The following is a 14444-nucleotide window of genomic DNA, read 5'->3' as shown; positions in this document are numbered from 1 at the left end:
GACAATGTTTGTCTATGGAGATTGCGTGGTCGTATGCTCGATTTTATACACTTGTCACTAACGAGTGTGCCTGAAATAGCCGATTCCACTAATTTGAAGGAGTGTCCACATACTTTTGTTTATATAGTGTATGATTAAACAGGGACTCAAGTGGGGCAGCTATAGTAGTTAAAATGTCTGAGATTTATAATCCACCACTCTGGATCCACTGTGTGAACACAAGTTTAGACCTGCATATTGAAGTCACCAGCCACCTATGCAGACCGGGTCTTGACTAACAGATAGGCACTGTCCAGAAGAGTACCAGATGTCTGGTAATGATATTTGTACGTCTGTGGTTGTTCCATGGTTCTCCTATGTGTGTCTCGCTCGCTTTTTCTTTCCCTCTCTCGTCTCTCTCTCTCTCTCCCTCTCCCGCTCTCTCAATAATTCATCAGCCATAGAGACAAAGCCCACCTCTCATCATCATCAAAATGCCTTTTATGCTCCTGCTCTGACATATTCAGTAATGGCCAAGACTAGGTTTATAGGCCGTCATTGTAAATAAGAATTTGTTCTTAACTGACTTGCCTAGTTAAATAAAGGTTAAATAAATAAATCCAATATACAGTATTTACACGGCAAAGTTACCATAAGAGCCAGAACATGTTTCAATGAAAGGACAAATGCAGTTGAATAACGACAAAATCCACTCCAGGGCCAAAGTCCACCCTTGATGTGATTCAATATAACCTAATGTATGTACAGTGTGTAGTGATGGATTGTAGATCGTAGAATAGTTGATCAAATCCATTAGGTTCATTGTGCTCCAGTTAACAGCTAATGCCATATCAGTTGACCAGACGGGGGAGCACGGGATCTAAGTAAAGCGCATTGTGCGCACAGACAGACGCGAGGAGGAGAGAGGACTTCAATCAGGGTTTTCATCCCAACTCGCTACAGTCGATTCTGAACTTTCGGATTGAGGGTGCTGGAGGACGCTGTCACAGCTTTTCTTCTCTGCTCGATTTCAACACGCGTGGATCGAAGTAAACTTAATATGAAAACATGTCTGTAAATGAAGTGTACGTTTTCAGACCATTCAAGTTGATTGCTTTACTTTGTGTCTTTCTGGCATTGTGTCTGGACATTGTAGCGTTATTGAGTCCCGCCTGGGTAACCGCAGAGCGGTTTTCTTTGTCGCTATGGGAATCATGCACCGAAAAAGACTCTGGCTGGAGATGCCTTTCCACCCTCAAATCTGGTAAGAAGCTATTTTTTTCCTACTAAAATTATTCTTACTTTTGATGTAAATGATGCCTTTCAAGTGGTTTTCTATCCAGATGAAAAGGGATCCCCAAAATGAGTTTACAATCCTTGACTCCCAAAAATAATGTAGAAGTATTTTGGCAGCGAATGACGGGGGACTATTACTATAGGAACCCAAAAATGGTGATATTGGCATTTTTTTCATGCTTTCACCCCTGCTCTTAAGCCTCATTATCTATTACAAACTCCATAAAACATGGCCTAGAAATTGGTGCAGTTTTTTCCCTTTCACAACCTTGTTGAAGTTCTATAGCATACACATACACTCTATAAAACTGGTCCAGATGGATACAGAATGAATGCGTAAAGCAATCGGATTATAGTGAGAGAGATACCTGGAATTGACGGTGAATTTCTACTGTATGTAGGTCATGGATGAAGAGCTCAACAATGGACCAATTGTTAATGTACTGTAATTAGCTTGTTCAACATCGCTCCGGCTCCGTTGATACATGTCTACTGCAACACTTGCTTTCCACTGACAATATTTTGTAGCCTGGTTGCATCTCGGGTAAACTATTCCGCTCTTTGACACTTGCCACTATTACATTCCACTCATTGCCACTCCTGTCATGAGTGGAATATGTTAGCTAAGAAGACTGGTATCCAGACTAAATATTTTTGCTCCCGCCCTGCCAATCAGTGCGTACCACTTCTGTGAGTGATTATCGTGATACAAGTAGATGTTTAGGTCTATCTGAGGCTATTCTCTTTGAATGTCGCCACAGTTTGTTGCAGGTTGTAATGTGAAGTTGTCTTTCTCAGCAGAGTGTTGTATTGCTGAACAATTAGTCCCCATGACGTGCTATCTGGGAGCTCCACTGACCTCTGCAGAGCTTTCTGACTGGGCACAGACGTCAGTTCAACGTCTAGTTTTGATTCAGCCTACATTTGGTTGAGTTATCATTTAACACTAGAAGAAGAAAAACAATCATAATGTCATTGGAGTTAGGTTACATTGATGACTTATTGCAAATCCAATCAGTTGTCGTGGTTGATTTAATGTCATCACATGGAGTTTTGGGGTTGAAATGACGTGGAAACCACGTTGATTCAGCCAGTTTTTGCCCATTGGACTGTGATGCAGAGCAGTGTTCCACCTATTGTTGCATTCCTCTGGTGGAGAGGGCAGTCTTGCTCTGGTATCTCTTTTTGAGAGTCTCTTTCCACTCTCACTCTATTTACATGGGGATAGAGGGGCTGTGGTTATGGCCTGAAAGCATCATCATTTCACGGTTTGGGGGGTTCTCACGCATTCCGACATAGGCCTAAGCCATATATTTAGGGTCAGTGGCAACCCCTCATTCAGGGCAGGTGGTTGGTAATCTTCTCTAGTTGCGCCGTAATTGGCTCAGTGTGCTGTCACTCATGGGGACACTAGTCTGCAAAATCTACAAGGAAAGCTTAAAAGTTCAAGCCCCCTTGGATACTGCCGTAAATTTACATTAGAAGTGCCCATCCAAGAAGGATCGAGGTCATTGGCCACATATAAAATAATGTCAAATTAAGTTATATCTACCTTAGCCTTTATTGAACTTATTGTGTCAATATCATACTTGCAAAATCTTGTCAACAGTAGCAAGCTAGACAAGCAGTCACCATCATGAATCACGTCGACAATATGCTGGCAAATCCTTTTCAATCCAAAAATATAAATAAAAGGTATCCGTGCTCATCGGCCATTGGACATAAACATTACCGAACAAGTTGGAAATCGCAAATTCAACAATGAGTGGTTTGGAAGGAATCAGTGGCTAACTCTAAGCATTGCAAAGCAATCACTATTTTGCTTCCCCTGCTATTCAGTGAAGTGGGTGTGTGGTCCAAGTTTGGGTTTAAGGGTCTCTTTTCCAAGCTTAAAAGGATAAACATTCACATGCAATACCATGGGTCAGAAAATGTTGAATACATTGGCCATGCTGTCAATCCAGGATGACTACTGAGTCATGTTTAAAACAACTGGAAACTTGGAACTGGGAAATATCAGACTTCGGTGAGTTCAAGACAACTGGGAACTCTGTAAAAAACAGTCTCCGACTGGGAAAATACGTTTTTAACGGTCATCCAACGGCCTCTTTCTAGAGCTCCGCGCTGAAGATCACTGATGTCATGATTCGACCTTGTTGTTTTTTAAGTTTTTATGTAACCCTACATGAAACACAGTCGTTATTTTAATTGCTACTAAAATCCCCTAAGGGAAAAATGAATGGTGGAAAAAAGATTTAAACCATTTCCCTATTTGACCTCTAGGTTTTATGGGTATTATGACATCTCCACTGTGGAGCTCTAATGTTGGTCTCTTGGAACATTACTTGCTGCTTCCTTAGTTTCATCCCTCTCCTCAGTTTCATCCCTCTCCTCTCCTTTCATCCCTCTCCTCCTCTTCATCCCTGTTTCTCAGTAGCTGTTTTGGCTGAGCCTCCCAGCCTAGTAGAATGTGCTGTAAGGGAAAGCCTCAGTGAGGATGCTACTGCCACTGCAGCCAACTTTACTACTGCCTCCAGGCTCTAGCACAGAGCAGAGCGGACACCATATGGGTCCTGTGATCAGGAGAGGCAGGTTAACCCTGGCGGTCTCCTCTGATAGGACCCTCGATCTCAGTTCAGTGCCCTCCCCTGTGGTGCCCAGCCAGCCACACCCTTTCCAAGCTTGATGGTCTGTCTCTGTCAGACTAAAATAAGAAAAAAACAGTAGGGGAGGTTCTCTTCTGCACTGTTCAACCAATACAGTAAATGTGGAAGAGTTAAGATGGAGTGTCACCTGGTTAATATTCCGGGTGGAAACAACTTCAGAGAGCTAGATATTAGATTACGTTATCTAGCGGCAATGGAATCTCCGACAAAGCTGACGCCAACAAAATTGGTATTGTGGTGTCTTGCAACTTTGTGGCAAGAACTTCATCTCGAAGACAGACAGGCACTATCTATAGTCATCCACTATATGTTTCACCGGAGACTGTAAACAAGTGGCATCACAGCCTCTCAAACTTTTCTCCTGAAAACCGGATGTTTCTGTTTTGTAAACAACCCTGCGGAGCGTGCTGTCAGACAAACACCTGTCACATAATGAGCTGCTGTGATAGAGCTCTTTCCCTCTGTTGTTGTGGTGTGGAGAAGGGGGGGGGGGGCTGAATGTGAGGCGGTCCCTAAGAGATGACCCTGTCCCTGGGCAGAGAGAGAGAGAACGCTTGCCTGCCTGGCGGAGCTCATTAGGACCAGGGCGTCTGGGTGCAGGGGCATGGTGGGGTTAACACTACAGGAGACAAAGGAGACAGTGACCTGGGACCTGGGGGCAGAGAAAGACATGACAGAGCGGAGCTCATTAACTGCCTCCAGTGGAGCTTCTCTCTGTTCTCTGAGGCGAGCCAGCCAACCGAGACGCAACAGACCTGCGGGAGAACTTAACAGTCAGCTGGATTTTGGAAGGCTGCATCATGGCTATGTCTGCACAGCCAGAACCTGGACAGAGGAGAGGCAGAGACAGATTGGATGGATGGATGAGATTGAAGAAAAGGTTTTGCACGTGGTCAAGTGAGCATGTTTGAAGAAGCTCTGTGGATCAAGCTTCCTTCACTGTCTAAATTAAAACACTAGAGAGAACTGTGAATGTTGGGGAATTTTAAACTCTTTCTTGACCACAAATACACACACACACACGTGTTTTGAGTTGCAACAAGAGCAGGAGGCTATTTGTTTCCTGCTTGTCTCTCATCACTGGTCTGAGTTTATGGGGGATCCATTCAATTCCACCATACAGTCATACACTACATGTTTGGAACATTTCATTCCAAAATCATGGGCATTTATGTGGAGTTTGTCCCCCCCTTTGCTGCTACAACCGCCTCCACTCTTCTGGGAGGGCTGTCCACTAGATGTTGGAACATTGCTGCGGGGACATTCTTCCATTTAGCCAAAGAAGCATTAGAGAGGTCGGGCACTGATGTTGGGTGATTAGGCCTGGCTCGCAGTCAGCATTCCAATTCATCTCAAAGGTGTTCGATGGCGTTGAGGTCGGGGCTCTGTGCAGGCCAGTCGAGTTCTTCCACACTGATTTTGACAAACCATTTCTGAATGGACCTCGCTTTGTGCCTGGGGGCATTGTCATGCTGAAACAGGAAAGAGCCTTCCCCAAAATGTTGCCACAAAGTTGGAAGCACAGAATCGTCTCGAATATTTGTTGTATGCTGTAGCGTTAAGAGTTCCCTTCACTGGAACGAAGGGGCCTAGCCCGAACCATGAAAAACAGCCCCAGACCAAACAGCCGCAGACCATCCACCAAACTTTACAGTTGGCACTATGTATTGGGGCAGGTAACGTTCTTCTGATGGTTAAGAGTGATTCATCACTCCAGATAAGGCGATTCCACTGCTCCAGAGTCCGATGGTGGCGAGCTTTACACCACTCCAGCCTACGTATGCAATTGTGCAGGGTAATCTTAGGCTTGTGTGCTGCTGCTCTGCCATGGAAACCCATTTCATGAAGCTCCCGACAAACAGTTCTTGTGCTGACGTTGCTTCCAAAGGCAGTTTGGAACTCGGTAGTGAGTGTTGCAGCCGAGGACAGATGATTTTTATGCGCTTACGTGCTTCAGGACTCAGCAATCCCGCTCTGTTAGCTTGTGTGGCCTACCACTTCGCGGCTAAACCATTGTTGCTCCGAGACGTTTCCACTTCACAATAACAGCACTTACAGTTGACCATGGCAGCTCTAGCAGGGCAGAAATTTCATGAACTGAGTTGTTGGACAGGTGGCATCCTATGACGGTGCCACGTTGAAAGTCACTGAGCTCTTCAGGAAGGCCATTCTACTGCCAAAGTGTATCTATGGCGATGGCGGTGTGCTCGACTTTATAAACCTGCCAGCAATGGGTGTGGCTGAAATAGCAGAATCCACTAATTTGAAGGGGTGTCCACATACTTTTGCACACATAGATTGTATTTCACTGAGTGATTAGAACAGGAGTACCCTATGAATCAATGTTGGTGATGGTCATTTGTAACATGTGTCTCCTCCTGCAGACTGGCAGATAGCCACCCTCGTGTTGCTGCTGGCCGGTGCTGCGGTGACTCTGGTGGCCTTCCTGGTGGCCCTCATCTCCCTGTGCCGGGGGACACACAGACAGCACTACCGCACAGTAGCCGTGTTCATGTTTGCTGCAGGTGAGTCCACCAAACTTGAACTATCACAAACCCAACACCATACAGGGTCATACTGCGCCACAACACAATCACATACAAATCAAATCACATTTTAACCATCATATGCTTGGTAAACAACAGGTGTAGACTAACAGTGCAATGCTTACTTACCAGCAATGCAGTTCCCAGCAATGCAGAAAGAAAATAGAGATATAATAGAAAAGTAATACCGTAATTATTAAAATAATAATGAATACACAACGAGTAACGATTACTTGGCTATATACACAAGGTACCAGTACTGAGTCAATTTGCTGGTGTACGAGGTAACTGAGGTAGAAATGTACATATAACATGGAATAAAGTGAATAGTCAACAGGATAGATAATAGACAGTAGCAGCAGCGTATGTGATGAGTCAAAATAAATTAGTGCAAAAAGGGTCAATGCAGATAGTCCCGGTAGCAATTTGATTAATTATTTAAGCAGTCTTATGGCTTGCGGTAGAAGCTGTTTTAGGGTCCTGTTGGTTCTAGACTTGGTTCATCAGTACCACTTGCCATAGAGTAGCAGAGAGAGCAGTCTATGACTTGGGTGGCTTGAGTCTTTGACCATTTTTAGGGCACCGCCTGGTATAGAGGTTCTGGATGGCAGGGAGCTCGGCCCCAGTGATGAGCTACCCTCTTTAGCGCTTTGCGGTTGGATGCCAAGCAGTTGCCATGCCATGAGGTGATCCAGCCAGTCAAGATGCTTTCAGTGGTCCCACTGTAGAACTTTTTGAGGATCTGTGGGCCTATGCCAAATCTTTTCAGCCTCCTGAAGAGGTGTTGTCATGCACTCTTCATGACTGTATTGGTGTGTGTATCCACAACTCAGGATATGTCTCAGATGCAGGCACAGGAGGTGGATAGCTTGATTCTCAGGATATTGAATATAACAAATGGGCAGGCGAAATGCAGGTCGAGGGCAGGCAGAGGTTTGTGAACCAGGTCAGAGTCAGGCAGGTACAGGACGGCAGTCAGGCTCAGGGTCAGGACAGGCAGAAAGGTCAGAACCGGGAAGACTAGAAGACAAAACCTTGAGGACAGGAGAAATGGGAAACCCGCTGGTAAGACCTGACAAATCAAGTTGAACTGGCAACAGACAAACAGAAAACGCAGGTTTAAATACACAGGGGATAATGGGGGGGGTAGACAAGCACAAGACAAGTGAAACAGATCCGGGGGTGTGACAGTATGTGGACCATGACAGATCCATAGTGATGTGGACACCGAGGAACTTGAAGCTCTCGAACTGCTTCACTACAGCCCCATTGATGTGAATGGGGGCATGCTCGGACCTCCGTTTCCTGTAGTCTACGATCAGCTCTTTTGCCTTACTGACGTTGAGGGAGAGGTTGTTGTCCTGGCACCACAGGTCTCTGACCTCCTCCCTATAGGCTCTCTCATCGTTGTCCGTGAACAGGCCTACCACCGTCTCGTCGTCGTCAGCAAACTTAATGATGGCGTTGGAATCATGCGCAGCCACGCAGTCATGAATGAACAAAGAGTACAGGAGGGGAGTAAGCATGCACCCCTGAGGGGCCCCTGTGTTGAGGGTCAGCTTGGCGGATGTGTTGTCACCTACCCTCACCACCTGGTGGCGGCTCGTCAGGAAGTCCATCATCCAGTTGTAGAGGGAGGTGTTCAGTCTCAGGGTCCTTAGCCTAGTGATGAGCTTGGAGGGGACTATGGTCTTGAACGCTGAGCTGTAGTCAATGAACAGCATTCTCACATAGGCACAACATGGAGATACAGTGTAAATTCTTTCCCCATACCGCATTGGTCTCCATACAGACATAATTCACCATTTGAGGTCATAGTCAAGTTGTTTTCACAAAGCTAAATAGACACTGACTGAGACTGTGAGGGTGGAGAAGGAGAGGGCGGGGGGGGTTGTGGGTGAGAACTCTTTTTGTGGTGCTTTGAGACCCAGAGAGCAGGCTGATGCGTGCCAAGAAAAAGCAGCCGCAGAATTTGCACAGTTACCAATGAAGAGAGGAATGTATTCCCTCATGGATAATATCCATGAAGAAAGAGATGAATTCTCCCACAGCTCTCTCTGCCCCCACTCTCTGCTCACTCTCTTCCCTCTCTCTGCCCTCTATTTCTCTCTCTCCCCCTCTCAATGGTCTCTCTTTCATTTTCTGCTCTCTCTCTCTTTCCCCCTTTCTCTCTGCTCTCTCCTTCACTAGGCCTCTCCTTCTCAGGCTCAGTCAAAACACAATTAAGAGGCCATGCCGGAATAACAGTGCTGTGGAGCATTTAACTCTTAAAACAAACTAATTGTTCAAAACAAACTAATTTCACAATACTTTTTTATTTCTCTTCTGTGAACTGTAGCAAATCAACGGCTGCATATTACTACCAATGCATCGCCATATAAAGCATCCACAGAGAGGACAAGCACAGTAAGCCATACTGAATAAGGAAGAAATATTAAAACCAACATCGCTTTTTGCTGTTTGTTCTTGTAATGAAAACGTGTGTGTGTGTGCATTTCTCTGTGTGTGTGTGTGCATGTTTGTATGTGTGAGGTCAGGAATAGAGCAGTGTGCAGTCAGTCAGTCAGTCTTGTGGTTTGAAAACAATGGTGGAGCAGTGACAACAGCCTTTGCCTGGTTTGTACTCAGTCCCACATTCCCCAACATTCCCCAATTTGAAACTTTCTTATTTAACAGACAGGCACCCTGTTATTACATTTATATAGAATGAAAACAAACACCTTTGCTCCCACTCCCTGCACTTTCCCAGGCCTGAACACATACGGTGCATTTGGAAAGTATTCAGACCCCTTCACTTTATCCACATTTTGTTACGTTACCGCCTTATTCTAACATGGATTAAGTTGTTTTTTCCCCTCATCAATCTGCACACAATACCCCATTATGACATCACAATACACCATAATGACATCACAATACCCCATAATGACATCACAATACCCCATAATGACATCACAATACCCCATAATGACAAAGCAAAAACAGGTTTTTAGACATTTTTGCACATTTATTAAAAATAAAAACGGAAGTATCACACTTACGTAAGTATTCAGACCCTTTGCTCAGTACTTTGTTGAAGCACCTTTGGCAGGGATTACAGCCTCGAGTCTTGATGCTACAAGCTTGGCACACCTGTATTTGGGAATTCCTCCAGCCGTGACGCTTGGCATTCAGGCCAAAGAGTTGAATCTTGGTTTCATCAGACCAGAGACTCTCATGGTCTGAGAGTCCTTATGTGCCAAGCAGGCTGTCATGTGCCTTTTACTAGGGAGTGGCTTCCGTCTGGCCACTCTACCAAAAGGCCTGATTGGTGGAGGGCTGCAGAAATAGTTGTCCTTCTGGAACGTTCTCCCATCTCCACAGAGGAACTCAGTTTGGCTGGGCATCCAGCTCTAGGAAGAGTCTTGGTGGTTCCAAACTTGTTCCATTTAAGAATGATGGAGGCCACTGTGTTCTTGGGGACCTTCAATGCTGCAGACATTTTTTGCTTCCCTTCCCCAGATCTGTGCCTCAACACAATCCTGTCTCGGAGCTCTACGGACAATTCCTTCCACCTCATGGCTTGGTTTTTGCACTGACATGCACTGTCAACTGTGGGGCCTGATATAGACAGGTGTGTGCCTTTCCAAAAAATGTCCAATCAATTGAATTTACCACAGGTGGACTGCAATCAAGTTGTAGAAACATCTCAAGGATGATCAATGGAAACAGGATGCACCTGAGCTCAATTTCGAGTCTCATAGCAAAGGGTCTGAATACTTATGTAAATAAGGGATTTGTGACCGATCTGCTCGGTTTGGTCTTATGTATAAAAATTTGAATTTGTGTGTTTTACATTGAATAAAAGTAGAGACTCAGAGCAAGAAAATTGTATATCATACACTACAGTTGAGGAAAATGGCCTTTGAATGTTTTGGTACACCTACTGGAGAGCTCTTCTTTGTCTACACCCATTCAGCATTGTTCACACCCTCTTAAGCTTTTGCCCCAACCATCTCTTTAAGGGTTGATCCGAGCGTTCTGTCCTAACAACAGCAGTCAAGCAACCAAGCTAACTAGCTAACGTTGGCAAGCTTGCTAGCTACTGCCAGACACAAGTGAGAGAACAGCTCACTCTGACCATGTGCTGCTGGCAACAATTAACTTTTTTTTGCCAACGTTTACTGACACCGGCCATATTCAACAGGTGTTGAGCGTTCGTAAATTCGTCAGTTATTCTGTGCTCTGGCAGACTCAGACGAGAGTGCTCTGAAATCAGAGTAGGTAGCCAGAGCGAATTTCCCAGCTATGTCTAACAACAGCTGTCGCAGTGGCATCATGAACATTCTATTGAAATGGATACTTGCACAGTGGAGTCTTTTGTTAAGACATGTAGGTAGCTAGCTAGCTAATCAATGAACCATAATCTCAAGTCATGACGTTACTACCCTCAATTAATCTGCAGGTAGCTAACTAACCAGGTTTAATATTAGCTAGCTAATATTAGGCTATAACTAGCAAGGCAAATGGCTCTGAGATACGAATAATATTGCTACACAGATCTTACACATAACGTTAACTTAACATTAGCTAGCTAGCGAGCCAGCCAGCTAACATTAGCTAGCTAGCGAGCCAGCCGGCTAACATTAGCTAGCTAGCTAACAGTACACTTTAACTTGAAATGAAAATGACTTTCTGACAAAACTAGAAACATGTAATATCTGAAAATGTAGCTAGCTAGACTATCTTACCCATATACATGGTTGGACACTTCTCCGTCTCTGTCACGGAAGCCGTGGTTGCCCTTAGTTTGAAGATGTAATCCGGAGACAGGTGTTTTCTCCATCTCCTTAGCTATCATAATCTAATTCCACTGATTTCAAAACTCGGTCCTCCAGAAAGTGGAGAGCAACACTTATGCAGTTTTACTACGCAATATATATATTATTTTAAAGAAGCGTTAGACAGGATTACCTCCACATTCTTACCAGCTCAAATAGACAGAAGCGACCAATCCAAACTCATCTCTTGGCATGTCCAGCCCACTCATTATCTCAGTCAATCATTGCTAGCGGGAAGGTTGCTGACTTTTTCTGTGGCTAAACCAACTAGGCTCGTATTTAAAGATGGCATACAAGTTTGTTATTAAGGCACATGAAAGTTCACATGTTCCAGAAGGCATTTCTGCCAAAAAAACGCATTTTGATTTAAAAAAACAAGTTTACGTTCAAATGGCTCTCCTGTGAAGTAGTGACCCGCAACATACTCCTAGTTTCCTGAAACAAGTCACATTTCAATGTTGTCACTTTGTCATTATGGGTTATTGTGTGTAATATATATATATATATCATATTTTTTCACCTTTATTTAACCAGGTAGGCTAGTTGAGAACAAGTTCTCATTTGCAACTGCAAACTGGCCAAGATAAAGCATAGCAGTTCGACACATACAACAACACAGAGTTACACATGGAATAAACAAAACATACATTCAATAATACAGTAGAAAAAAATAAAACAAAAAGTCTATATACAGTGAGTGCAAATGAGGTAAGATAACAGAGTTAAGCCAATAAATAGGCATGGTGGTGAAGTAATTACAATATAGCAATTAAACACTGGAATGGTAGATGTGCAGAAGATGAATGTGCAAGTAGAGATATTGGGGTGCAATGGAGCAAGATAAATAAATAAATACAGTATGGGGATGAGGTAGTTGGATGTGCTGTTTACAGATGGGCTATGTACAGGTGCAGTGATCTGTGAGCTTCTCAGACAGCTGATGCTTAAAGCTAGTGAGGGAGATATGAGTCTCCAGCTTCAGTGATTTTTGCAGTTCGTTCCAGTCATTGGCAGCAGAGAACTGGGAGGAAAGGCGGCCAAAGGAGGAATTGGCTTTGGGGGTGACCAGTGAGATATTCCTGCTGGAGCGCGTGCTACGAGTGGGTGCTGCTATGGTGACCAGCGAGCTGAGATAAGGCGGGGCTTTACCTAGCAGAGACTTGTAGATGACCTGGAGCTAGTGGGTTTGGCGATGAGTATGAAGCGAGGGCCAGCCAACAAGAGCGTTCAGGTCGCAGTGGTGGGTAATATATGGGGCTTTGGTGACAAAACGGATGGCACTGTGACAGACTGCATCCAATTTGTTGAGTAGAGTGTTGGAGGCTATTTTATAAATGACAATGCCAGAGTCGAGGATCGGTAAGATGGTCAGTTTTACGAGGGTATGTTTGACAGCATGAGTGAAGGATACTTTGTTTTGCGAAATAGGAAGCCGATTCTAGATTTCATTTTGGATTGGAGATGGTTAATGTGAGTCTGGAAGGAGAGTTTACAGTCTAACCAGACACCTGGGTATGGTGTGAAATAATAATGTAGAACAAGGCTCTAACGTAACAAAATGTAGGTAAAAGTGAATGGGTCTGAATACTTTCCAAATGCACTGTATCTTTCTGCTTGGAAATGTTCTGCTTGAAGTCCATTGAGAGACAGGTGTCAGGATGTATAAAAGCAACCATTGGTTTCATCAACTAGTTACTTAGCCAGTTGCTCCTACAAAAAGCCAAAACAGCCTAGAAGTCTCCTATACTGTAGCACCAGTATGTGGAGGGATAGATTGTGGTAGATGTCTGAGGCTTTCGCCATTTGTCATTTGCTGAGAAATGTGGGAGATGCAGTGTTTTCTTTCCCTCTCTGTAATTGCTTTCAGGCCTGTTAAGGATAAAGGTCTCCTTATGCAGGAGAGCCTTCAGTCACAGGATGGAGGGGGCAAGGGGGCTGTGTAAATGCCCCCAGTCAGAGAGAAAGGCTGAGAGTCATTGTTGTGCCTGTCTGCTGGCCAGAAGTACGGCCCCAGCCCAGCCGCTTTAGCCTGGCCTCTGTGAACAGTCACGTTCCTGAGCTTATGTCTCACGCCTCTTCACCTCTTCTCCTCCAGGTGGAGTCTCAGTAAATTTCACAATGTCCCCTCTATGCGTCAGTCGACATATATGCGCACACACACACACACACACACACACACACACACACACACACACACACACACACACACACACACACACACACACACACACACACACACACACACACACACACACACACACACACACACACACACACAGGTTTTAATAGGGAAAAGGAACAGTAGTTTAACTTTATGTCTAGAGAGCCCACCGTGTGGTATTTCCTCTCCCCCTCTTTCAACTTGACGCCTTACTGTTTGACCATAAAAGTAGGAGGAAGCCTCACCGCACATACGTGAGTACACACACACAGACGGACCAACACTCACTCTGATTCATTGCCCAACACAGTGACTGCTTTCCTGCTCTTAAATACATTCATTAGGAATGTGTTGACTCGGAATGCGATGTGACGGATGAGGTTACACAATGTGAATCCTAAAGTGAATAGTTATGTCTGTGTTGGTCTTCTAACAAAGTTCAATCGACTGACATTGGTGACTATGAACAGGACACTCGCGGATGTGTGTGTGCAGTCTAACAACTGTGTGGCAACGAGTGCGTCAAACCTTTCTTACTCCACATACAAAGTACACAGAGAGATGGTAACACGGCATACACACAATGAAAGTTCTGTCGCTATAGGGATATTTTAGTGTGACCCAATGTGTTTTCTATTCTAAGCTCTGCCACCACAGTTCCGACCACAGTCCAGTGGAACACAACGTCACAGGTTATAAAAGCACACTTTTTACTTTTCTTTGGAAGTTCAGGGTTATAGGCTTTGGCCACTTGACAGTATAAGCCCACAACGAGTTACTTTTACTTACAGACTTCAGTTCAGTTCAGAATTGTTCAATACAATAATCCTATATTTAGGCTGTGGTCAGTAAAGGCTAGTGAAGCTCTGACACAACCATATGGTAGAGTGTTTCTCAGTGGCAACCTAAGGAGGAAGCATTCGAACTTCATTAGAGAACCAGAGATTGGATACAGGATGCAGTAGTATGTTTGTTT

General features: G+C 44.5%; 1 protein-coding gene across 1 annotated transcript in view; it reads left to right on the top strand.

The window, feature by feature from the left end:
• The first annotated feature begins 885 nt into the window (after positions 1 to 885).
• The window catches only part of LOC118390406 (transmembrane protein 47-like), a 16154-nt gene continuing 2595 nt past the window's right edge, over positions 886 to 14444 (top strand). The window contains exons 1-2 of the mRNA XM_035780940.2: positions 886 to 1243; positions 6326 to 6466. Coding sequence (XP_035636833.1) covers positions 1048 to 1243; positions 6326 to 6466 — 337 coding nt within the window. The 5' untranslated portion in view covers positions 886 to 1047. The remainder of the gene's footprint in view (positions 1244 to 6325; positions 6467 to 14444) is intronic.

The sequence above is a fragment of the Oncorhynchus keta genome, chromosome 11, assembly GCF_023373465.1.
Source record: "Oncorhynchus keta strain PuntledgeMale-10-30-2019 chromosome 11, Oket_V2, whole genome shotgun sequence".
NCBI lineage: Eukaryota > Metazoa > Chordata > Actinopteri > Salmoniformes > Salmonidae > Oncorhynchus > Oncorhynchus keta.
This window is presented reverse-complemented; position numbering and strand designations above follow the sequence as displayed.